The sequence below is a fragment of the Camelus dromedarius genome, chromosome 14, assembly GCF_036321535.1.
Source record: "Camelus dromedarius isolate mCamDro1 chromosome 14, mCamDro1.pat, whole genome shotgun sequence".
Classification (NCBI taxonomy): domain Eukaryota; kingdom Metazoa; phylum Chordata; class Mammalia; order Artiodactyla; family Camelidae; genus Camelus; species Camelus dromedarius.
The window spans coordinates 33,895,090-33,922,352 of record NC_087449.1 but is presented as its reverse complement, the minus strand read 5'-3'; the positions used below and the strand labels follow the sequence as shown (position 1 = coordinate 33,922,352).

General features: G+C 35.8%; 1 protein-coding gene across 6 annotated transcripts in view; it reads left to right on the top strand.

Moving 5' to 3' along the window:
• Positions 1-27,263, top strand: part of OSBPL9 (oxysterol binding protein like 9) — a 123,264-nt gene that overhangs the window by 62,862 nt on the left and 33,139 nt on the right. For 3 of the 6 annotated variants that reach the window (XM_010984740.3, XM_031465118.2, XM_031465119.2), the window contains exons 5-9: positions 14,208-14,276; positions 19,373-19,468; positions 20,157-20,204; positions 21,182-21,211; positions 21,985-22,035. In XM_010984740.3, coding sequence (XP_010983042.1) covers positions 14,208-14,276; positions 19,373-19,468; positions 20,157-20,204; positions 21,182-21,211; positions 21,985-22,035 — 294 coding nt within the window. Of the gene's footprint in view, positions 1-4,769; positions 4,928-14,207; positions 14,277-19,372; positions 19,469-20,156; positions 20,205-21,181; positions 21,212-21,984; positions 22,036-27,263 lie in introns of those variants that run through there. The other 3 variants (XM_010984741.3, XM_010984742.3, XM_010984743.3) reach the window with 2 other exon arrangements.

Here is a 27,263-nt window from a genome sequence, read left to right as displayed (position 1 = left end):
CCTGTTCACTCTCTCCAGCATTTATCATTTGTGGGCTATTTAATGATGGCTGTTTTGACTGGTGTGAGGTGATTCCTTACTGTAGTTTTGATTTGCATTTCTCTGATAATTAGTGTTACTGAGCATTTTTTTCAAGTGCCCATTGGCCATTTGTATGTCTTTATTGGAGAATTACTTGTTTAAGTCTTCTGCCCATTTTTGGATTGGGTTGTTTGGTTTTTTTCTTATTAAGTTGTATGAGCTGTGTTCATATTCTGGAGGTTAAACCCTTGTCAGTTGCATCATTTGCAAATATTTTTTCCCATTCTCTAGGTTGTCTTTTTGTTTTGTTTATAGTTCCCTTTGCTGTGCAAAAGCTTATAAGTTTAATTAGGTCCCATTTGTTTATTTTTGCTTTTATTTCTTGCCTGGTAGACTGCCCTAGGAGAACATTGCTAAGATTTATGTCACAGAATTACACATTGGCTTTGATCTCAAGCCCCTAGAGAGAAAGGACGTGATACCTATAAGAATATAACTGAGAGAAATGGGGGTACTGGTAGAAACCTCACTAGAAATGCCATTGAATCTGTGAGTAAACCATCATGCATTCTTTATACATAAAGGACATGTGATAGAATTCAGATTACAAATTGTTACTGAGGCTGGAAAAACAATAGAACCATTCTGAAGCCTTTTTTCAAAATCAGATACTTTGGTATAATTATATATCTGTTAAACTTTTATTATCGACAAATGCAAATTTAGTATTTAAGGTGCAATTTAGGATAGGAGCTGAGAAACTAATCATTAGTATTAGGTTACCTTAATTCTATACTCTTTCTGTAATGGCTTATGTATCTAACTGGGTAACTAATACTAATAGAAATCTTTTGAGTATTTTTCTTGAGTGTTAAGCTACTTCACTGAAGATTAGGTTTTTGAATGTATATTTCAATTTCTCAATATGTAATACTAATATAATATATAATAATAACTATCACTGTATTGTTTCCTATGGCCGCATTAGATTTTATTTTTGTATCATATAGAAAAATAGATGTGTTTGTTTTTCTCGCTTGAAGCCCTTTATTTCCCAAAGGAAAAGATTGCAGTATAGATGTGTCACCTCTTCCACAGGTAAAATGGCATAAAGAAGTAGCCGGTTACTTAGGGTTCCCACAACAAAGGAAAATTCCCCTAAGGGCTGTTGCCAACGCAGTTGCTATTCTGAGGGCAGACAAATTTCTGGCTCCTAAATTGGAACTTAGAATTCTAGGATTCATTTTTTTAAGTAAATTCTGTTGTACTAGTTAGTGGTGGCCCGTCTATCTTGAACTCTTGGGAAACAACTAAGAACAGATGGTCCAGTTTCATATGTGCTAAAGGTTATTCCTTTAACTGCCAGAAATTTATTTTAATTGTGTTTTTATGGAAGTCTCTCAGAACTTATATATTTTCCTCTCTTCTCTTTATAAAACTAAAAAGTTTAAAAATTTAAAAAATTAGTGCATGTTCAATTTAGAACATACATAGAATACAGAAAAGTTACTTATTTGGTAAATATTTATCAGACATTTAATGTATTCCATGCACTATACTAGTTGTACAGGATATAATTGTGAATGAACGACATATTGTCTTTGTCTTTTTGGATCTCAGCCTAATATAAAGAAGAAAATAAAAATCATGAAAATTGAGTTAAAAAAATTTTTTAGTGGAGGTACTGAGGATTGAACCCAGGACCTCACACATACTAAGCATGCCCTCTACCACTGAGCTATACCCTCCAAAATTGAATTTTTAAAAAACTACAATAAAGTGATGTCATAAGTAAGTTATGCTTTTAAAAAAATTATAAACTATGTAGTTTATAAAATAAAAGCAGTAGTTTTCCATATTCTTTTTTTAGAGAAAAACATAGAGTTCCCACTTGTTAACATGCTAATCCTAATGTAAAGTTTGTGTAAAAGTGGAGCATTTAAAATGAAGAGTAATTGCACAATACAAAGCCATTTCATCTATCTTGTGGCAAGGAGCTGTGTACTTGTAACCAATTTTGGCAACTCATGTAGTTTTAATGAAATCTTCTAGTTGTTTCAGAAGAAAGTGGCCAATGCAGAATTTAACTCTAAAAAATAGGGCAATAGCACCTATCTCATATAATTTAAAAACCTAAATGGTACTAAAAGGTTCGTATAGAAAATCATCGGCCTCATGCTTCTCTGCTTTCTCTGTTCTGCTTGTCAGACTAGCCATTTTCAACCCTTTTAGCTATGTTTATAGTGCTATTTTTGTAGCATAGGATCTGGTATTCCATTTATTCAGCAGACACTTATTTATTAAACACCTAATACATGCCAGTCCCTGTATGAGGAGATGGTAAAGACAGTGATGAACAAGGAGGTACACTATCATAGCCTTTGTAGAATTGTATAGAGGGTATTCATTCCTAACTTTGAACCAAGTATCTCTTTTTGTTAGATAATGCAACTTTGCCATCTGGCAAATTTACTGTAATTTTCTGAATCACTGTTGATAGTTTAATTGATGTTTATCATAGAATTAATGTTTATTTTCAGAATCTATTACCATAGGAAATCCATTACTCAGTACCTAATATGTGAGGCATTTGGCTAAATACTGAGGATATGATGAACAAAATCAGATAGATCCTTGCCTCTTTAAGCTTACAGTCTAGCGGTGAACATAAATATTAGATAAAGAATAATGCAAATAGATAGGAAATAGAGCAGTGGTTGGTGGGATTGACTGCTGGAGGAGCACAAGGGAAATTTTGGGATAACAAATGTTTTATGTCTTAATTGTGGTAGTGGTTACATTTGTGCATACGTTTATTAATATATATTGAACTGTATATCTAAAATGGATGCATTTAATTGTATATAAAGTATAACTCAATAAATTTGTTTAAAAAGAGGAATAACTCAATACACGTAAAATTATAGCTGTAAAGTTTCACAAAGGAGCTATGAGAACATATAATAGGAAGAATTCACATAGGCAGGAAGGAAATAATGAGCAGAAGTAAATTAAGTGAAAGGTGGGGGTTGGTGTCAAGGGGACAGTGTAATAGAAATAATCACGGGCCATGTGCCAAGGGCCCAAGGTTAGAAGATTTATGGCATATTGAAGAAACTTGAAAAAGTCCATTGTGTGGAGTGCAGAAAATGAGGGACTGGAAAGGTTAAGATGGAGCTAGGGGTAGGTATGGCTAAACTTGCAGACCATATTGATGGCTGAGTTGTATTCTAAGCACAGAGGAAAGCAGTTGAAATTCTTTAATGGTCGGGGTGGGGGGAGCATTGAGGAAGGAGTAATGATGTTGGTTTTGGAAACCAATTACTGTGTACATAGTGTTGAGAATGAATTGGAGGAGCTTTAAGAAGCAGGAAGATTTTACTAAGGAGTTTATTTCAAGAGACTGGGACCTGTAATTGAGTGATGGTGATGGAGAGAAGTGGATAGAATTGAGGTTGTATTTAGGGGGTAAAAATGGCAGAACGTGGTGATGGATTGAGTGCGGAATGAGGGAGGCAGCAAGGACTTGCCAGGTTTATGGTTTGCGTATTAGAGTGGATGGTAATGTTTTTATGTACCGATACCAGGCGCACTAGAAGAGGACCAGGCTTTTGAGGATCGGGTGCTGGAAGAGAATGCGTTTGGTACTGGCCATTTTGAAAAAACTTGCATAAAACAAACCGAAGCTATCTTTAACAATGAGTGCAGCGATGACCCTTTTGTGCAGTGTGCATTGTGTTAATTGTTGTAAGGGCTACCAGAAGTAGTACAAAAATTAGATGCTTAGGCATTTAGTAGAATCATGGGTATGTAAATAACCGTAAGGAAAAAACAGTAACAGCAGGAGATTGTCCTCCAGATCAGTAAGTTAATAACCGTTTATGTCTGTGATTTCCTGCATTTTGGATGGTTCTCTGTTGAGGTCCTCTAAGTCTGAAATTTTGATCAAATTTGGTTATGCTACTTGGATTCCCGAAGCATCTTCACAAGCCACCTACATACCTTATGGAGCTGTGGCACAACAGCAGGCCCACGATGTTTCCCTGGATTAATAAAATAAAACAGGCACTCCTGCTTTTGTTTATTGATATAGTTATCTCCTCCTCCCCTCACGCCCTCCTCCGCTTCGCGACACAACTTCCGGAAGTAAGCAAAAGCAGTTATTAAGATGAAACTTGGCTCCACAGCCACCAAAATATTGGGGATGTCGAGCTAGAAGAGGGTGGGTGGAGGTGGAGCAAGCTTTACGTCTGTGACTGGGTCCTTCTCCACTCAGCACCCTGTGGGAATCCCCGAAGCCTAGCTGCGCTCCCTGGAGCCACGAGCGCCCTTTCCTGGGGGCGGCATTGGCTTGGCGGAGTTTCTGCCGCGTGTTCCGAGGCGCGGGTCCGGGCGCGGGCGCGGGCGCGGGCGCGGGCGCGGGACCCCGGCCCCAAGGTGAGCCCTAGGCTCCAGGAAGAGGTGTCTGGGCAGGGGCTGGGCGGCGGGGACAGAGGGAGGGGCCGGGGAGCCCGGTCCGCCGAGCCTGGTCCGCCGGGTGCCCGCCGGCAGGAGCCGGTCCCTCCCGCCTCTCCACCCCAAAATTGGCCTAACCGCCAATCGTCAGCCGCTCACCTCCTTTACAGCAGGTGACCTATGGCCAATCGCCAGGGGTCTCTTTGCCAGGAGGCGGCAGGACCAGCCAATCGGTGCGGCCCGTAGGCCGGGGCGGGGGTGGAGCAGGGGTAGGTGTGAGGGGGTGTCCCGGGGGACCGGCTGGACCTGGCCAGACCGACTGCGCCGCAGCACGGGATCCGGCGGAGGTGGGGAGAAAAAGGGGTGCTCGGAAGCGGCCCCCGGCTCCCTCCCCTGGAGGCACAGAGGGCGGGGGCCTTGGCGAATGGCTTTCTTGCTGGCCACTTGCGGAGTGAGTAGAGGGTCTGGGAGAGGGGTCGGCCCCCACCCCTGAGTCCCCGGGGACCCTGCTGCCTGCCCGGGGACGGGCCGTGGGCGCGAATGTCGCTCTCTCCTTGCCTCCTTCCCGCTGCCCCCTGGGGTGAGTAGGACGACGTGGCTGCCCAGGCCCTCTCTTCCCGGAGACTCTCCTCACTTCCTCGGCCGAGGTTATTGGAGCCTGAGGCCAGGGGCCTTCAGTACCACCGAGAGGTCATTCGCCACCATACCAGACTGGAGAGAATCCCCCTTTTCGATTCATTTTTGTGGAACTCTTGTTTTCCTTTCGAAAGCTGTCTCAAGATACTAAACACAAGAGTTAAGCTTTCTCTTAATGTGAAAGCTTAATTTTGACCAGTTTCCCATTAATAGAATCTCCATTGCGGGCCAAACGTCTTCTCATGTAGTTTTATTTTTGTCTCTGTATTCTGCCTGGCCCAGTATTTTTGTGTGTAATAATTATGGGTATTTTTTTTTTGTGAGTATGTGTGTAGGTGAAGAGGCAGTTTTTATGCTTTTGGGGTAGCTTGTGAAAAATTACTGAAAACTTGGAATAGTTGTATGGGATTCACGTAAAAACTGGAGGGAAAGGTTTAGGTTTACAGTTCAGCTTAGTTATTTGAAGTTGAGTATAAGGACTAGACTAGGAAGCATGTTTGAATCATGCATTTATTGTAGCATTCCTACTGTATGTCACAAATATTTTTGTTTTTAAAGAGTAAGAGATCAAGAAAACTTGCTAGTTTAAAATAACATTTGGCTTTGTTGATTGAACTGTTTACTTTTAGCTGTGTTTATGAAATAAAAAACAAATCAAGTAATTATTTCTCCTAGTTTTGAACAGAGAAGCTGGGAGAGATCTTAGAATAGTAGTTGCAGTTTTTAAGAGCTTTTGTAGTGACCTTTAAATTCTCATCCACTGTGAATCGTCTTTCAAAAGATTGCTTGTTTTGAACTGAGTAGGTGATAAAGCCTTTTAATGAATAATGTTAACATCTCTCATTTACTTTCACTTTTTTTTAATTTTCACTTTTTGTGCACTCCAACAACTTACATAAAAATGCTGTATTACCTTCCCTAGCCCAAGGAAGATAAAAACCACTAAAAATCAGGTTTTCAGTCTGAGGACTTCAATGAGAAATTAGAACGATAACAGAGAAGCTGGATGTTTTCAAAGTGTCCTGAGTTTGATTTTGACAGAGATGACATTATACTTGAAGTGCCCCTCAATAAATACAAGGCTGCAGTGGCTATCGGTCACATCCATTTTAATATATCCAAAGTTATAGATGATATTTTTCCCTTTGATGTGAAAAGATTGGGTAATAATCTGATCACTCAGCCATCCCCAGTTGATGTGAAGATCAGCAGGGAATTTAGTTGAATGGAAGATTGGTTCAGCCAGCAAAGAGAATTATGATACAACCATATTTCTGCTGATTAGAAAATCAGGCAGTTGCAGTTTGCAGTCTATTGCTTGAGAAAGAAGGTATCAGACTTTTATTCTAAAAAGCAAAATCTAGGATGTCCTCTGGGATATAGCGATTTCTGTCAGTATCTAAACTTTATGGTGTTGAGTGAGAACTGATGTTTATGGGGATTTTATAGAAAAAGTTTTTATGGATACTATAATGTACTTGGCCTAAAATTATATTTAGGAAGATTTTCCAATAAAGGTTTAAGCAAAGATTATGTTTGAAAGAATAGTTCTTAGGCCAAAAATGTATTTAAGCCAAGGACCTCTCCCTAAATATTTTAAGTAATTGAAATTCCAACACATACTGGCAATTAGTCATTTAAAGCCATTTTCCATCTCCCTTATTTTCCATGTCCGGTAACCAGGTCCTGTTAAATTTTCCTTGGTAATATCTCTTGGATTTGGCCTCTTTTTTCCACATGACAGTGCTTTAATTCAGGCCCTCATCATTTCTCACCTAGACTTTTGCAAAACCTTTTAACTAGTCTGCCTGTCACTAAACTCCCTCTACCCATACTCTTTATCCACAGTCAAATCCCACTAAGTCACTCCTGTGCTTAAAAATGTTTTGGTTCCCCCTTGCCAAAGCTCAGCTGCTTGAAATATTTCTCGAGGCCCTTCACAACCTGGTCTTAATTTATTACTCTTGAGTCTGAACTCAGCTGCAGAAGCCCTGCCCAAGACATGCACTTTAGTGCTATGAACTGTTAACCATTTGGAAATGGCATAGCCTCTCATAGCTCTTTGTTCAGCCATAGACCTTCAGTCTTGATTAGACTTCTAATTGCTTAGAATTCAATCCAGTGATGTATCTCCACTTCTTTAACATACAGTTTGTGTGTTACTTTTTCTCTGATGTCCTTCCTTGAGGCAGAGCAAGTCAGAATTACTGTTGTCCTCATGTGCTACTACAGCACTTTATTCATACCTCTATAGTACAGCCTTCTTAGGTTGTATTGTTAATTTTTGTGCACATATCTGATTATTGCATTATATTCTTAACCTCCTAGAGGTCACAGGTTCTTACTCATTTTTATATCCCTAGGGCCTTTGTCCCTAGTCCAGTGCTTGGCACATAGTAGGTGATTAATGAATGCTCATTAAATGACCAAAATGTGTGACTTAATCATGTCCTAAGTGTGCAAACATTTGGCTCAGTTGTACTGGAGTTAGGTTGATAATCCCTGTGAGTTAGAAATGTCTCCTAAGTCACCCGGCTCCCTGGCAGCAGCCACACCTGAGAGATAGGCCTGGAGAAAATGTTTAGAAACAATATTATAAATGGTGGATTCCCAGGCAAACTACCCTTCTCCTCAATCTGTATGAACTCTAATATAATTGAAAGACTACTGATAGCATACTGACCAGCACAAATTGATTCTGTGGTGGTGTCATAAGAAAAAGAGCATGTTGCTGGCTAGAGAAGTCAGGGAGACTGCTTGAGGGAAGACTGTAATTTGAGCTCATTCCAGGAAATTAGGTAATGATTAATTGTATTTGCTATTTGTATTGTCCTTAAAGATGTCCTTTGAAGGCATTGATAGTACCTGGCACATACCAGATATTCAATGAATTTTTGTGTCACAAAGGAATGGTGATGGTTGCTGTGTGTGTGTGTGTAAAAGCGTGAGAGTGTGTGTGTAAGTGTGAGAGAGAAAGAGATACTTGTATTCCTTTCCACATGGGAGTTCATTTATTTTTGGAGACACCTTTAAGAACTTTGCTTCTTTACTGTATTGACTGAACAACTCATTTTGTTTTTTTCTGAAATGTGCTACTTCAACCAAGTTATTCTGCTGACTTTGTTTCTTTGCGTTCTCTGCATTCCAGAGTATGTTTAAAATCTGGTTGTATTAATCTTCCTTATTCAGTTTAAGGGTTACACTAAATTTTTGCTTGTGTTGTAGTATTCTTTGTGATATGCAGGTGCAGGATTTGACTGCAGTTGGAGCCTATAAATTCTTATTGTCCTTATTTAAATGAAATTAATTTTTTTCAAAAGTAAGTGGACCCTAGGTTTTTCCAGTATGGTGAGGTGTTTACTTATCTGGGGAACATGGTTATTTACCTGGAGATACTGGCTTCACAGAATCTTAGAACTGGAAGGGATTTTGAAGTTTTAATTCAACCTCTACCTATTTTTATAATGGAGAAAACATTTCAGAGAAGCCAAGTGACTTGCCCAGGGCACACAGGGACTAGAATAACTAGAACTATAACTTACGGTTCTTGCTCTTTTATTAGCCCTAGAGAGAACTGGGGTGCTGCTCTGATGTTGCTCTTCATCCATTGCTCATCTTGCTCTCCAGGCCCCAGTAATTTTTCAGTTTAGGCACAAATTTTGTTTTCCTTTCAAATTCAGCATCTGGGTTTAAAAAAAAAATCATCTTACATATTTCTCCAAGAGAATATTGTTCCTTATTTGGCCTCCTCGTGCTTTCCAGTCTCTTTGTGCTTGTATTAGCTCCTAAGTCTGGGAAGATGGCTTTCCTGGTTATTCTCCATTTTCATGTAGATTCGTTCTCTGCTCTTCTCTACTCTCTGCTCCAGGAGGCTGAAGTTTACAGCCTGTGCCACCTGAGGTCCTTAATCATCTGGCTTCTGGTTGGGTTTGGCCAATGGAAGGACAGAAGATGGAAGAAGGAAAGAGGGAACCTTTGGGGTACTTATTTCTCTGGCTCCTTCTCTACTTTGATGCATTTCTAGCAGTGACTGTGTCCTACAACTGGGGTGTCCTTTGAGTAACTCCTCCACTGACTGGCTGTGGTAACATCATTTCCCTTCTTCTTCCTTCAGTCTTGTGGGTAGTGAAGGCTTTTTTTGGGTACATCAGCATCCACTGTTAGTTTCCTTAACCCTGTCCTCATTTCTCTAAGTCATTTCATTAAGGAGAAATTCAGACATCCCATCTGATTATGCTGTTTCCCACCCTTGCCCACTGCTGTTGATACTTCCCCCTTCCCATCTCTGTCCAAATCCTGCATTCTAAAATGCTACCTCTGTGAAACTTTTCTCATCTCTTTAACTTTCTCCTTTGAATCTCTTAGTACCTTTCTCACAACACTTAATTTCCCATACTCAGTTATTTGTAGGCAGATGTTTATCTCCTGCTACAGGTTTGAAACTCTTAGGGCAGGATCTGTATCTGCTTTATCCTGGCATGCCCAAAGCATCTGCACAGTGCCATAGTTATAAAAGCACCCAGTGAACAAATCATTATTGTAATGCTGAATTCCAAACGCAGAATAATATATATGAAACTGTGCTCGTGAGATTTGGTTTGAGAATGAGTTTTTAGGACAAGTCACTTGTCATCGCCTGGTCTTGCTTGTACTACCTGGGCTGTATAATGTCTTTCCTCCTGTTCAACTTCTGTTTTCTAAAAAACTTGCAATTAGCCTTAAAAATGTTTCATACTTGTAATTTAATAAATCCCTTAGAACAACTAAATGTTATTTATGATTTTTTTCATGAGTACTCTGATTTATAATCAAGCAAGAACTTCATTGATTGCTTTTTTGGTTATTTAAACCCTAACAGGTAGGCACATTTCAGAATTCCTTAATTCATTCATTTACAAAGTTTTTATTGAGCCCTTGCTATAAACCAAGCACTAGCGTGAGAACACAGTAGAGAACAAAAGGAGTCCTGTGTCCTGTTGGGCATATATTCTAGCCATATTTTAGACCATTTTGGTAGATTTCTGATGACAAACTAAATCAGGGCAGTTTTGTATTACACTTTTAACAGCCTTAGCAAAAAAGCCTGTTTCCTTCTGACTGTTTTGATATCCGCGGGCAGCTAAAATCAGATATACAAAAACTGTTTTGGCATATATAATTTTAAAGGATAAATGCCAAACCAATTATAGAATCTATTCTTTTCAATTCAGGGTTGTTGTTTTTGTTCTATTTTGTTTGTGTGAGAAATAAGCCTTTTAGTTTTTATTGTCTTTTGGTCTGACTGGTTTATGATTTAGCTTCCCTTGAGTGTTGTTTCATTTTCAGTTTGTTAAATTTTACTATACAGAGAGATCCAGTTTTGTTAAAGAAATGTATCAGGTTTTGTTTGTGAAAGCATTTCATAATCAAATTTTCAACAAGTATTATAAATGAGTATGAGAATTCTGCAGTTCTTCAAAACTTAACTACTAAAACACTCAGTTTAAGAATTCACGTGTTCCGTGTTAATTTCTCCACATCATATGCAGAGGAGATTTCTAGAAAACTTCTAGAAACCTTCTGAAACCTCCATTTTTCATGGACCTTGAAAATAGAGTTTTTGCTTTCCAAAATTCTGTTAAGCTGAATGATAGACAGTAATCTGAGATTGGGAAGATGAATGTATTTTTTGCATCCCATTCTAGTAAGCAGCTCAAAACTTATTTAGATTATGGAATGACAACCTGTGACTTTTAAGAAATAGATTGCCAGTAGCCTGACCAACTAGTGCGTGAAAAGAAAAGCTCTGGCTGGTTGCCAACACCACATGATCAAACAGTGCTTTGTTAGGGGGAGTCATGTAGTAGGTGTTTTTGTTTTTTGTGAGTTTACTTTCCTAAATGTTGACTCATAACCATCTTATTGGCAGGAAGGATGTGGAAAAAAATTAGATATTCTACTTTGTTTTACTAGCCATTTTTTTCCTCAGCATTTATTCCAGTATAGTGGTGATTGCTAATTTTTAAGTGTTTTGGGTTTTTTTTTGCTAGTTTGTACTTTATCTGTAAATGATGTTATAAATTTGGTATGCTATATTTTATTTTGCTAGGAAGGGTGTATCTGAACAGCTTCAGTATTGCCAAGTTTTCTCTCAAGACATTTTAAGATTTTATAGATAATTTTAAAAGAGTAATGCTGTTGATTTTGCAAGTTAGAGTAGTTATAACAATTATGAAACATTTATAACTTGCAGTTTCTGAATACTTTTTACATAAAGCTTTTGAATTTAAATAAATAAAATAAATACATATTTATTTTTAAAAATCAGATATCATGAATACATAAAGTAAAAATTAAGAGTCCCTTTCTCAGTCCCACTTCCCAGGAATAATATATATATTTCATGTGTTTTGTTTCATGTGTTCTATTTCAGGGGTGTGTGTGCGTGCGCGCGCGCGCAAGCCCACAGGCATGTGGGTAAATAAAATAACATTATAAAAATGTAACTTCTATATTATGTCTCTACTTATGTTGCATAACGTAAACACTCAGCTAATATTAATCGACTTGGATTCTGATGTCTATTTTATTTCTATAATTTGTTTTCTACATTCAGAGCCTGCAAACTCATATTTCATTTGAGATTTTTTTTTAAAGCAATTTGCTGCATTCTGAAACCTCAAGGCAATTTTATATTCCTTCCAAACAGTTGTATCTCTAAAATGCTCCCTTACAGAGAGGGAGAGCGTATAATTTATTGTCCAAAGTGGGGCTCTTTTGAGAGTTATGGAGACTGCTAATAATTTTGTTGAAACAACAAGCATAAACAGGGACTATCCCAGACAAACTGGGATATATGGTCACCCTGTTTATAACTTCAGGGTTTTATTTACTTTTGGCAAGTAAACTTTTCATGATTTTATTGAATAAATTGGGAGAGTCATTTGGAAAGGCAAGTTGTCCAATGATTAAACAGAGAAAAATGGTACAAATCCCACAACCTTTTGCAGTTGTTTGAGTAACCAAATCACTTGTGGAATCATTGTTAGTGTTTTGTTCTGTAAGTCAAAAGGTCACATAACAGTGTCAGTATTAGATGAAGAGAGATCATAAAGAGTAAACAGGTGTGCTTAGAGTTATGATTAAAGCCAATGAATTTTGGCATGAGTGTCTGTACCTGATTCCTGTTTGGCAAAGCAGCTCTTTTCCATCCCAAGTAGATAAGCAATTCAGATTTGGGGGTGTATGTGTGTGTGGGTGGGTGTGTTTAAGAGAAGCTATTTTCTTTGTAAATTTTAAAATACAAGCAACTTTATTTTTTAAAAACCTAATGTATTTTCAAAAATTAGATTATTTTATGGAAAGAGGGGGCTTTCTTTATATTATTTAACTCTTTGTTACCAAGGTAGTAATTCAGTACAATTTACCTTTTGTAGTTCAGACATAATATCCAGCACTTTTCTGAACATCTCCTGTGGAGTTTTATTTCTGATCTGTTTTTCAAGACGTATTTTATCACTTGTTCTGTCTATTGCTCATACCTTTTTTATTACTATTACCTATTTTCTTCAGAGCTCATCAATTTACTGTTTGTTTTACCTTTTTTAAAGGAATGTTAAATACAGTTTAACTTATGCTTGTGTCCTGTTTTTGATTATACTTCTCTATTAAAATTGCATCTATTTTATGGTATTAACTGGTTATTAATTCATTTTGTTTTCAATCCATCAAACATTCATTGAGTGCCTTTCCTATATGTTAGGCACTAAAATTTAGGGCCTGGGGTACAATGGTGAATCCTGGTTATTTTTAGTTCCACATTGTGAAGAGGAAATAGAACACCTACTGTTGTGTTACTTAATACTTATTTTTTCATACTATCTATCCAACAGCCTTGAGTGGTTTGTTATTGTACCCATTCCTGTATAGGAAAATGGAGGTGGAGAAAGTAACTTGGCCAGATCATACAAGTAAGTGGTTAGGGAGTCGCAGATTTAGGGTTTAAAACTGAATCAGTCTGACCTTAAAGCTTGCGCTCATTTTTAGTATACCGTGTTCCTTCAGGCATTTTTAAAATTACATTTTAGTCTCTTATGCCATGAATTCTTTTCAAATATCATTGTGATTTAATAGAAAAGTATAATGGATTTGAAATCAAAGAACTGGGTTGAAATATTAATTTAAAACAAACAGAAAAAACCTAGCTGGATGATTTGGATAAGCACTTATAAAATAGGCTTAATATCTATTTACCTTACCATGTTATAATAATGAAATAAGAAATGTAAAGTATCTAGCAGAGGACCTAATACTCTGAAGAAAAAAGTAACATACTGTATTATACATTCCTGGTGACTCCATGGTGTTAGAACTGTTCAGTTAGCACAATGAAAAAAGATACTACCTTTTAGGGCATTCTTGGGGTACCTAGCAATTATTGATAAGGTAGCTATAGCTACCATGTTGACAAAAGAGGACCTAATTTGGAGCCTTAGATTATCAGGGCATTGAATTAGATGGAAAATACCTTCCTGAAGATACAGTGGAGGAAAGAGTTTAATAATAGGCTCAATTTTATGGACATTGTTGAATTGATAACCTTTACTCCAAATGAATTGGTAGTTGGGTATTCTTTAGGGTTAAGAACAGGGGAAATTCTTACTCTCAGAAATTCTCTCTACTTCTGAATCCTGTTTTCCTTTAGCTGAAATGGTTAACCACATAGACAACAGATTATAAATGTTTCCAAATTTTCAGTAATCCAAGGAAATAATATATTAGTATACCTCACATAAAATCATGGTCTTACTAATACTTCTGTTTTCTTTAATATACTTTTTTCATTATTAAAGCAGCTTTTAAGTCATATGATAAGAAGACAAAATGATGTCATTTCTCAAAAAAATTTGTTAACAGGTTTCTCTGCAACAGAAATCATTAAATTTGGCATAATATATTCTTTTATTTATTTTTTAACTTGCCATTTGCTGCTCATGTACCTACTTTTCTTCTGTAAAGTTACAGATTTTTCTTTTATTATTCCTTTACTTAATTATTGATGTCAGACGCACAGCATAGTAACTTTCTATTCTCTCTTTTCCTTACCTTTATGGAAGATCAGTACCACACTTGCTTTTTTCCAGTCTTCTGGTATCTCTCCAGTTCTTGAATTTTCAAAAATAATTGTAAGTGATTCAATTGTAAGTATTCCCTATACTTCTTTGGTTGGATGAAAGCGTATCTGTGATGCATGTCATCTCAAATTGCTAACTGTGAACATAAACTTTCCAAATACTCCCATATTTTAATCAAAACATTTCTGCAAAGTTTTTTTTAATTGTAGGGTGTGTGTTTTGCTAATTTTTAAAAGTCATCTACTTTTGTCCAGATTTATGCCATTTATTTTTCATCAAGAGGCTTGTTTTCTTTGGTATTTTTCCCTATGTTAAGTTTTTAAGCTGTTACTCTCTTTTACAGTTCTACTACTGATAACTTATTCTATTTTCTTGTTATTCTGAACTTTTCTATGAGACTTATATGAAATAATTTTTCTATTTCTCTTTTTGCAGTGAAGTTTTGATATATACTATTTAGTCCTCTATAAAAGAAAGCATTGAATATAGGATACTTGATCCTTTAAGTTTTTGCTGTGAAATAAGATTTGATATGAAAATGATTACTCATTTGTGAATTTCTTTTTACAGTACTGTTGCTTAGCCATAGCCTTTCCTGTTCTGTATTATTCTTCTCAGTTCCTTAAATTACCCATAACTTTCTTATTTTCTGATTCTGGCCTCAAGAAGACCTTAAAGCACATTTTACCACCTTTACCTCCACTGTTCATTACTCTTACTCTGTCAGCTGAAATTACTTTGAAAGTTTTTACTCCTTGCCTCAAAAACTGCCTCCTGTACTGTTTTATTCAGTGTCTCTCCAAAGCAGATACACGTGAAGTACAATGAAGTACAATTCATACGCACTTCAGAGAGTTTAAAGACATCCCTTGTAGTGCTCTTCTTTTTTAATGGTGATGAAGCATTCAGTTATGTGTGTACATGAAGTACAAATAGTGTTTAATGTCTCAGTTAAAGTCATTAATAGAAATTCATTTGATTTTGCTGACGTTTGTTAGCTTTCAAGGGCCTTCTGAGAAAAGTGATGCTATTCAACATAAGTATTAGAAAGATAGTAGGAAGTACCTATGCATGGTTTTGAGGCAGTTTAATATTCTTCTGTCATTCTAGATATTATTTTTGAAACTCCCCTTAAATTGTGCCAGATGTCTCTCTTTTCTAAGTCATATATACAGATTTTAACTGGATACATAGAGCTTGGCTGATAAAGAATTGTTACTTTTTGACTTTTTATATATACTTCAGCTTTCTTTAATTAGCAAGTTACTCTTGAAAACTAGGGACTTTTTTATTATTATTTTTATTTTCTTCTAATTTTTGGTAGGGGGAGGTAATTAGGTTTTACTTATTTATTTATTTATTTATTTATTTCAACAGCGGTACTGGGGATTGAACCCAGGACCTCATGCATGCTAAGTTTGTGCTCTACCACCGAGCTCTATATACCCTCCCCACCTCGGTTTTGTTTTTTAGTTGATTTGCCATGTAAGTGAGGATTTTTCTTTACATAGATTTCTAATTTTATGGTTAGATTTAGGTTTAATTTCTATTGAGTTTCTTCTAATTTAACTTCTTTTACATCACAGACCATTTTGTCATTATTTCTCTATGATCATGTTTAATTGGAACTTTTAATGACTTCATACAGAAATCATCAAGTTGGAACGTGGCTCATCAGTATAGTAAATAGGAAGCAGCAACCTCTTTGGTCCTGACTGCCAAAAATGCAACATAACTACTTTAGTTAGTACTGAAGGACAAAAGAGAAGGAAAGAAAGTCATGAAGAAGGGAGAGAAGGAGAAAGAGAACAGAAAGAAATCTGGGGAGAAGTAGTCATGAAGACTGGTATCATGGCATCAGCAGTTGCCAGAAACTGCTATCAGGTAGCATACATTCACTCAGTAATGAGCTAGCCTGGGTTTGGGCTGTAAGGGATAGTGCTGAATGAATGGCACAGTTCCTGCCGTCATGGAGTTTATAATCCTTAAGACAAGTCAATCAGTTAAATATTTAATTATCATAAAATGTGATAGGTGTTAGATAGAGACTAGTGCAGCGTATGTCTGCTTGACTCCCAGTCTGCTTGTTCTTAAAAGCTAAGATGTCACTGTAAGAAGTATGAAGTCACACTGTCTTAAAGGGTCTGCCTGTTCTTAGTTCTTTTCAAAGGAAGACAGACCACTCTCAACATGGTAAAGGACTGTATTTCTATTTTTATGATCTGTTTGAAAACAAAATTTCATTAAAAAGAATATGAATGAGTGTAGTGCCTTATATTTTAAATGCTGAATGGAAAAAGAAATAGTTTTTTACTTTAAAGAGATTTTCATGAGATATTTTATGTTAAGTAATGAGTTCCTTGTCTCCTGAGATACTCAAGCAAAGACTAGATGACTTTCAAGAACATAAAAGTAACTTCTGTGAGTGGGAAGTTGGACTAGGTGGCTTTGATTCTGTGTACTGTTATGTCACAATATGTAGTGAAAATTTGTATTTTCTTTTAGTGAATTATTCTCATAAGATTTGATGAAACAGTTTAATTACTACCAATTGCTTGTCCGTGTTACTAATAAATGCGTATATGTTATTTTATTGATTGAAGATGGAGCAACTTTATATGTAGATTTTCTTTTTAAGTACACCAAAAATTTATGGATTACTGTGCAAAGGAGTTTAGGCCAGTTTTGATGTTTTAATTTAATAACTTGTTATAAGCCTCTCATTATACATATGTATAAAGAAAAATGAATTGGTGAGTAGGTCTTTGACTTGGATGTTATGATGTGTAGAATTTATTCTCAGGGTAAAGGAATGTTGTGGAAGACTGTCTAGGGGGAGGCGTGTCTGAGAAAAGAGCCAAGGTGAGGTTCACATGTTATAGCAATGTCACAGAGTTTTTTAAAACTTAAAATTGAGGTAGGTTTCAGAAGAGGGAATATTCTTTTTCTTTTTAATTTATTTTTTATTTTTTGTGGGGGAGGTAGTTAGGTCCGTTTATTTATTTTTAATGGAGGTACTGGGGATTGAACCCAGGACCTCACACATGCTAAGCATGCACTCTACCACTGAGGTATAACTTCTTCCCCTTTAAGAAAATTCTTAAAGATCACTTTTTTCCCTCATTTAGATGCTTCTCCTTTTACTTATTTATGAATATTCCATTGATCTTTTTAATATTTAACAGGAGAAACAGTGTATGTAACTGAATTTAACTGACTTTTATAGTTAAATGTTTGATAATTATATTGCTCTGTGAAACAAAACAAAACAAAAATTAAGCCAAGCAGTCCTTCCAATTTTCCTGTGGCACAGTAACGTGGAAAGAAATTACCCCCTACTTTCTTAGTAGAGTACTGTAATATCTCTGAAATGTGATGCATTTATCCTTTCTTTTCCACATCTTTTATTATCATACTCTCCATAGTAAATGTTTCTAAAAGAAAGTTTTTTCAGCTATCTTTAAAAATGAAGATGTTTAACTGCGATTTTATAAATATGTCTGGATTTTACATATACTGCTTATTATGATTTTTTTCCTTAAACTTTGTTTTTATATGTGACATCTCATTGGGAAAAGTTTTTCAATACTCATTTCAAACAATTTCTTAACGTTTAGTTACAAAAACAGTAGGCAGTTTTCTTGCCTTTGAATTTGAAAAAGAAAATGCATTACAAGATAAGTTGATTTTCCCTTGGTCTTAATAGGACTTTTTAATGTTTTGATTCAGAATTTGAATTTTAGTTTGGGAGGAACAACAGTAAGTAATAGTAGGAATTGCTAATGTTAGTAATTATAGTCTTTAGTAGAGGTCATAACTGCCACATTAATATTAGGAGGCCACCTGTATTTGGCAGCTAAGAAAACAACAGCTTGAGAGACATAATATCTTGTTAGTGGCTGAGCTGCAATTAGAAACCAGGTTTGCCAAACCATTGTTGTTTCCATAATACTGTACTGTCTCAGTCTGGTGTTTGAGATCATGGCTGTCAAAGTGCTTTAGTTATGATAAAGTGTTCAGCAAAGATGAGGTGTTGGCGTAATATAAAATGAATTCTGGCCTCAATTTACTAAAATGGGAAATGTGAGATGATCAGCATGTTTTGGCCAAATACAGGGAAGATATGACAAGTGAAAGTCAAGTATGTATGTTGAACTATTCTATTTTACCCGTTTAGTACAGAGTTTTGTGGTTGGGTTGGGATTGTGACATTAGTGGTTCCCAACCCTTATTTCCCTTTTTAACTTCATGACTTCTGGACATGCAGATGTAAATATGCAAGCTGGTAGCCTTGTTCCTTCTCAAACTGTTTTGTCTTTTACACCCAGTATTGATGTGTTTTTCAGTTAGAGATGATTAAGAGCTCAGAACTTTCTTTTGAGTAAAGTTAAAACAGAGGAGTCTCATGCTCTTGGAGCTTAAAATGTTCAGTGTACAAAAAATAGGACATGCAAATACTGAGACATGTTAAACTGAGAAATAAGTGGGCCCTCTAAATAAATAAGCATTTACACCATGTTCAGAGTGCAGTGTTCATGCCAGGGGTGAAAATGAGTAGGTAACTTGATTAAGACAGAAGTGTTGTCACTTTACCTCCTAGAGAGGGCTCTCTTAGAAGAGCTGAGAATTTTGAGGTTTGTTTGTTTTTAATAAGGGAGGAGGAAGAAAATGTCAGAGCTGATGGGGAAGTGGTTTAGGGAACAGGAGAACTAAATAGTAAGAATATAAAGTTAAGATTAAGGGGCTGAAGGATTGAACTGAAAAAAAAGTAGGGGGGAAATAGGGCATAATCTAGGTTGTTTTGTGTATGTTCCTTTAGCTAAATTACTGTTGCTCTGGAGGTGACTGGGAGCCCAATGTAGGGCTTTTGGGAGAGAAGAAAATGATTCTGAAAAAGCAGGGTGAATTCTACTTTGAAAAGCAACACATGTAATTGATGAGAAGGGAATAATGCTAGAAGTTCATGAAGGAGATATACCACTATTCTTGGAGAATTTAGGTAATTTAAATAGAGCTATTATTTATGTAAAAGTACTATTTTTACTTTGAAAAAGTGAAATGTCATGTATGAAGGATGAAGTATATTTTGTACTATTAGACATTGCTGGGTACTACTAGATTTATTGCAATTTTTTTTCCCCTTCTAGGGTTTGGATTCAGGATTTGTTCCTAGTGTCCAAGACTTTGATAAGAAACTTACAGAGGCTGATGCTTACCTACAAATCTTGATAGAACAGTTAAAGGTATGGTATTAGATTATGTATTGAGTTGATATAAAGTAGTAAATGTTACTGAACTTGATTTTGAGTAAAATCGTTACTTCATGTTACTTTATAACTCTTACATGGTTCTGGAGCAATTTTTACAGCTGACCTAAACATAATTAGAAGACAATAAGACAAGATTAGATTCATATTCTGTTTAAAAGTTCTGTGAAATGGGTAAATTTTAAGTGGCTTGATTTCTAAGGCCTTTTTTCATTTGGGGGAGTCAGGGGTTTGGGAGAGGTTATTTCTCTACTTCCTTTATCGTTACTAAAATTGTCTCCTTCAATTCCCACTTCAAAATTAATTACAAGCAAAGGTCCTGGGAAGAAAAAGGAATGTGGATAAACTTGGATGACAAAGCAGAAAAAACTTAGATTTGAATTGATATTTTAAGATCGTGAAGTCATCTGTTTCCTTTTGCTTGTAATTCTACCAGAGTAATTGATCTTGACTATTTAAAACAGTTCAACAGAATTTGACTTGATAACAGTGCCTTGAGAAAAATACATGTTATCTTATATTTTAATGTACATTAATTATACATTTAATACATGTATAAATCACCCCTGGAAAAAATGTGTTTGCTTTTTGGTGTTTAGTAAATGTATACAATGTAATAAAGTGGCTTGATACTATAATCTTTTTTTTTTTTTCAATCCTGTAGCTTTTTGATGACAAACTTCAAAACTGCAAAGATGATGAACAGAGAAAGGTAACTTCTGTAATAATGATTTTAACTTTAATTTTGAAACCAGGAGCATTTTAGAGAAATAATAGAAGGTTCTCAGTGTTTTGACTATTGTAATATTACCTTTGATCTATTATGATAGTACTGTCATGTAGACTTCAAGTGGAATTTTCTGGTGAATTTTTGGTATGGGTTTATAATTCAGCAAAAGAGTAACATACAAAATTTTAATATGATACCCCTTGTGTAAGTATCACCTTCTTAGGAGTAAGTTCTTTCTCTTCAGGTATCATGCATTGAAGGTAGAAAGTTATTTTATTAAATTTACATGTGGTCACTTCAGATATTAATAAACTTAGCTGGCAAATTTTTTCAGAATAAACAAGAAGTCACAGATGAGGAAACAAATTGAGTGCTGCTTTGATTATAGTTCTCCCCTTTGGTTTCTGACAACCACTCTGTAGTTTGAATATTTTCTTTTTTTTCAGTTGACATTTTTCTTCTCCTTAACTACATTTCCTGATGCAGCGTCATTTATTTTTTGCATTTCTGTTGACCGTAGCCTTGTGTTTGGCTCTTTTACACTTGGTAATGGTAATAACTCATGTTTAGCTCACCTTCGTTTTGAAATTTAGTCCCATGTCATTTTTAAACAACTTTGCAAAGTTTAAGGTGATTATAAAATAAGCATTTTAAAATCACATAGTGAATCTATAGAAAAGACAAAATTGGTTTTCAGGTAAGGAATAAGAATGTTTTATATTATTCTTAACAAATCTTGAATCACATGAATTTTATTGGAGGATTAATCCATAAAAATGTTTGAATTTTTTTATTTTAATGTTTGATTTAAATTAAAAAGTGTAATTAAAAGCACCCTTCCCACTTAAAATAATGAGTACATTTTGGTAAAATTGTTTAAATGACTAACCAGTAAAAAACAACAATGATATTTCTTTGTGCTTCTGATGATTTCTGTTTAAACTTACTATTTTTCACAGAAAATTGAAACTCTCAAAGAGACAACAAATGTAAGTTCTGTGTTTGATAAATTGCTTTTGCATTAGATAGTGCTTTAAAGTTTTCTGTGTTAAGCGGCTATTAATAAGAGTAATTGAGATTTTAATTTTCATGAATTTTTACAGGGGTGTTTAAGAATTGTATTATTTTCTAAAGGAATTTAAATGAATGGAATAGTCTCTTTAATTGAAATTGACTTTGTATGCCATTTTATCTGTTTCTGGTCTTGTCTGTTTGAGATCCTTGAATAAAAGGTGTCACCCATGCACAACATATATCTCTTTGTTTATAATTAAATATATTGTAATTCAAGTTTTCTGATGTACTGGCCTTCTGACATTATATAATGGGCTGCTAATAAGATTTGTATTTTGATAAAACTTTTTTCAAAAACAGGCAAAATAGTATTCCAGGCTCACCAACATTGTGATAGGATCCTTTACTCCCCATAATTCCGTAAAAGTCTTGAATAGACGTTTTAGGAATTTACACCGGGATTGCTTGCTGTCAAAGAATTTGAAAGTTAATCAGATTCACATCACTTTGAAGTGTGAAAGCCCCTTTAGCTGTTATTCAGTATAAATAACAAGTTTTTGGCATTCTTGAACAATACATAGAATTGCTAATGAGAATTTCACCTGACACTTTCAGTGTAGAACCTACTGGAAATCCAGAGAGGGTATTTCTTGCATAGTATAGACTTAAACCCTGTTTATTTGAATTGATTTTTGTATGGCCGTTTTATTTGGGGCAAGATCCTAAAATTGTTGTTTTGTTTTCCTAGGGCATGGTAGAATCAATTAAGCACTGCATTGTGTTGCTGCAGATTGCTAAAGTAAGTAAATTTTATTTTTGATTTACTTTTATTTAATGGGATTTAAATATAATGGCTTTTTTCTCTAATAGCCAGAATACTCAGTTCTGAACTATATTACCTTTCTCCAGTAAATTTAAATTATATTTTGGGGTTCCTGGCACTGTTGAAAAGCTATTGTGTTTGGATGTTACCTTGCCAGCCTATGCTTGTTTTGATAAGGTCACTTGTGACAGTGGCTGGGAAGGAGGGGAGCACATTTGATTGACTCACTCCTTCCTTCCATTTTATCCATTATCACTCCTTGAAACAGGGACATGTTTTGCAAAACCTTTCACAAAAAAGTTTTTCTTAGAAAAAGTGAATTAAATTTAGGCTTGAGCTGTTTTTTTCATCCATAATGAAAACTATAATAGACATGTATCTTTAAAAATTATTTTTTTACATCCTTTTTCTGATACTGAACTACATTAATACTTTATTTGCTACTTTACTGTTCCTTTATTTATGAAATAAAATGTATTTTGAATTATTGTGGTTAGTTAACAGTTTCATGAATATTGTCTCCTTTTCTGAAAAACTGTGGTGTATTCAACCTAAATACATATTTGATTGCCTGATATTTTGAGAAACAAGAATTTTAGTATTTAAAAATAAGAACAAAAAATTTTTCTTTTCTCATTTCTACATAACTGTACCTCTAGCCAGTGGCTGGAAGTGGGTGGGCGGCAAATTCAGCAGCCAGTTTTGGGAAATGGTATTTGAGTTTTAAATTATTTGGCCTGTTTTACTTATTTAATTGCATATATTTGTTTGCCTAGTAATGGACACTTTTGCCCTAGCATTGTTAGACACAGTAGTATAGAATGAAGCATTTGTGCTTAGATAGTATAGATATGCAGCTTGTAAGTTAAGGGGCAGGGGCAATGTCATTTTCTTTTGAGGCCATATTCAATATTGAAAAGTCAGAACATAACGTCTTGTGTTCATTTTCTAGGTATTTTTGACCACTATACCTGATTTCCTATGTATGTGTCTAAATTTTTCATCTACTTTTGTGGATGTTCTAAAAGCTAAAGAAGGTAGTATAGGGTTGGAGGCATAAAAGGAGTACGGTTTTTATTTTTGGTTTTCTTTACTGTGGAATTATATAGATGAGATTGGGAGTACCTACAGTTACCCAAAAGCTTATATATAGAAAACCAGTAAACTACACCAAGCCCAGTGGGAGTAGGTGGGTATTTTAGGGATTTACCATGCCTTTTCTGTAAGATGGAGGAAGTAGAAGAGCAGATGGTGTTTGGGCCAGTTTGCACGGTCTCTGCAAATCATTCAGGACTTAGATAGTTGTAAAACAGGGCAGCTGTCTCTTTCAGAAGCTTACCATTTAGCCACCCACCAAGAACATTTTTGATGTTCTGTCTTTGAAATGAATTGCAATTCAAATTACTGAAAACTCTTTTCTAGAAATTTCTACAATTTAATCTGTACCTGCTACCTGCTATTTTATCCCAGCTTAATAGGCTTACATTTCAAGGTTCTTCAGAATGGGTAACATGGCTTTTTAATTTTTTCCAGAGGAAGTTTAATCGTTAAGGTTTTTTTATGTACAAATACATCCTTTAAATTCTATATATACCCTGTATGAACTCTGTGTATTTTTAATGTCACCTGCCTGCTCAAATCCCCCTAATGGTTTCCCATCTCCCTTGGTATGGAATCTAGACTGTTCACTAAAATTTAACGTCATTTGAACCATCACTGCTCTCTCACCTCATCTCATTTGATCACACCATCTAACAACATTGGCATATTTTCTTTTTCTCAGGCCAAGCTTTTTCTGCTTTAGGGATTTGTATTTGTTTTCCCCCCTGCCTAGAAGACATTTCTTCCAGACTTTGTTAGGGCTTACCCTCCCACTTAACTCAAAATTCTGCCCACATGAAATCTCTTTGGAGAGACCTTCCTGACCACTCTGAATAAAATAGTCTCTACCTCCTATTAGTTGGTTTTTCTTCATGGCCTTGCATCATTAGCCAAATATTCCTGGCATCCTGTTTATTATCTCTCTACACCTGACTGTAATCTCCGTGAGGACTTCTGTCTTATTTACCACATATATTAGTCCGCTTAGGCTGCCATAATGAAAAAACCACAGACTGGGTGGCTTTACCAACAGAAATTTATTTTCTCACAGTCCAAGATCAAGGTTCGTGTCGATTTGGTTTCTGGTAAGAACTCTTCCTGGCTTGTAGATGGCTACCTTCTCACAGTGTCCTTACAGATCCTTTCTTTGGTGTGTGCACACTGAGAGAAAGACTGAATAGAGCTCTCTTGGGTCTCTTCTTAGAAGACACTCACTGGATTGAGGATCTACCCTTAAAACCTTATTTAACCTTAATTTACTTTCTTTACTCCAAATACAGCCACTTGGGTTAGGGCCTCATTGTCTGAACTGGGGAGGGACACAAACACGCCATAACACCACTGTGTATCCCCAGTGCCTAGAACAGTTGCCTGCCACGTAGTAGGAGCCTGATAAATAATTGCGAGTTTTGAATGAATTATTAATATATAGTTTTTAATAAGTGGCACGGTTTAGTATTTCTACTATATGTATGATTTTTTATTTAGCCACCTCTCTGTTGTGCTGTGATGATCATCCTTATAAATTAATCTTTGGGTATATCTAATCAGTCAGTCTGTGATTAAGATGTACAGGTTTTAAATAATAATGAGAGGCAGCATTACGTTATATTTAAGAGCATGGACTCTGGAGCCAGACCATCTAGTTCTGAATCCTTGCTCCACCACTTGAGCAAGTTTGTTTACCCTCTCTATGCTTTGATTTCCTCCTGTATAAAATGAGGATGATGATAGTAGTGTGAGGGGAAGGGTATTGCCCAGTGGTAGAGTGCATGTTTAACATGCGCAAGGTCCTGAATTCAATCCCCAGTACCTCCATTAAAATAAATAAATAAATAAACCTAATTACTCCTCTCCCCACCAAAAAAACAAACAAAATAATAGTAATGTGAAACTGAGGCTGATAGTGTGAAACTTAAATGAATTGGTGTTTGTAATCCTCTTAGTACCAAGCATATAAACGATCCTAAATAACTGCTAAATGTAAAAAACTTTATAGGAGGGTGTAAATTTTAAAGTGACAATATGGCATGTTGGTGAAAATGGGAGAACTTCTGTCTGACACAGATAGGAATATAAATTGTTATAGTTACTTTGGAGGATTGTTCTTCCCTGGCAGGTTAATACAGTTTGGGGATCAGCTCCTTTGAGAAGAGGAATTGTCATCTGAGACTCCAAAGGGATATAAGAGTATAGCTAATTTGATACTTTTCTTGTTTTGGATTGATTTAGTATTAGCTTCTCAGAGGCAGCATGCTGTAGGTAGGATTTTAAGCTCCTTACAGTTTTGATTCTTTCATTTTAATTTTCACTCCCAAAAGCTTCCCACCTGCCTAAGTGATTAGTGCATCAGTTTGCAAATTTTGCTGCACGTTACAATTACCTGGGGACCTTTACCAGTTCTGATGCATGGCTCCCACTCCCACACACTCTGCTAGTTGCTGTGGAGTGTCAGCTGGACATTGGGATTTTTCAGCTCCAAGGTAGATTCTAATGTGTAGCAAAGTTTGGGGACCACTTGGTTAGTGGGATTTTCAGGTGAGCTGTGTTAGCTCAGAAAACTTCATGCTTCCTTTGTACCATAGATAGAGACAGCTAGTCTTCCACTCGTGGGGAACTGCAGAGAAAGTGAGGGGTGGGTGGAGGGAGCAGAGTGAAAATAATCTGGGAGACCTCTATACCTGGGGACTTGACCAGTTTCTTCATCAAGATTAGGGGTATGACCACATGCCACGACTCATATAAGCAGGTGAAATTAATTTTAATAATGTATTTTATTTAATTCAGTATATCCAAAATAGTACCATTTCAAAATGGAATTAATATAAAAATTCATTCATTAATGAGATATTTCATATTCCCTTTCTCTTTTTTGGCACTAAGCCTTCAATATCCTGGGTGTATTTTACACTTTGCACTAGCCCCATTCAAGTGCCCAGCAGCCACATGTGACTAGTGGCTTCAAAACTAGACTTCACAGATCTAGATTATCCTTTTAGAACTGAGTTCTCTGACCATAGATACTTTTAAAGTAGATTGTATATTTAAGTTATCCTTGGATCCCAGGTTCTCTTCCTAGAACATTTTTCTGCATAGACTTTTTGTTTTCATCAGTATTCATTAATTTTTCATCAGACTTCTTTTTAAAAAGCAGGTTTATTGATACATAATTTACATAACATTCATTCAAAGTTTACAGTTTAGTGGTTTTAGTATATTTACAGAGTTGTGCAACCATCACCATAATCTAATTTCAGTACATTTTTATCACCCCCAAAAGAAATACCATACCAATGAAGAAGTCATTACCTATCCCTCTTTCCCTCACTTGCCCTTGCCCCTGCCCATCCTCCAGTCCCTGACAGCTACTGATCTACTTTCTGTCTCTAAATTTCCCTATTCTGGACATTTCATATAATTAGGATCATACAGTATGTGGTATTTTGTGACTGGCTTCTTTCAGTTAGCATAATGTTTTCAAGATTCATCTATGTTGTAGCATGTGTCAGGACTTACCTCCTTTTTATTGCCAAATTATATTTCATTGAATGACATACCACACTTTATTTATCCATTCAGTTGATGAACATTTGGGTTGTTTCTATTTTTTTGGCTGTTGTGAATAATGCTGATATGAACATTTGCATGTAATGTTTTTGTGTAGATACATGATTTCATTTCTCTTAAGTATATACTTAGGAGTGGAGTTACTGGGTCATATGGTAACTCTAACTTTTGAGAAACTGCTAGACTATTTTTCAAAGCAGCTGCACCATTTTATATTTCCACTTGTAATGTGCAAGGGTTCTAAATCTTCACCAGCACTTGTGATTGTCTTTTTGATTATAGCCGTTCTAGTGATAATCTCATTGTGATTTTCATTTGCATTTCTTCTGGAGAAATTCCTTTTCAGATTTTTTTGCTCATTTTTTTAGTTGGATTTTTTTGTTTGTTTGTTTTTAATCTTATACTGTGTTGTGGGTGTGATTTTGTATATTCTGGATACAAGCCTTATCAGATATATGACTTGCAGATTTTTCTTCAGATCTGTGGGTTGTCTTTTCCCTTTCTTGATAGTGTCCTGAGAAGCATGGACATTTTAA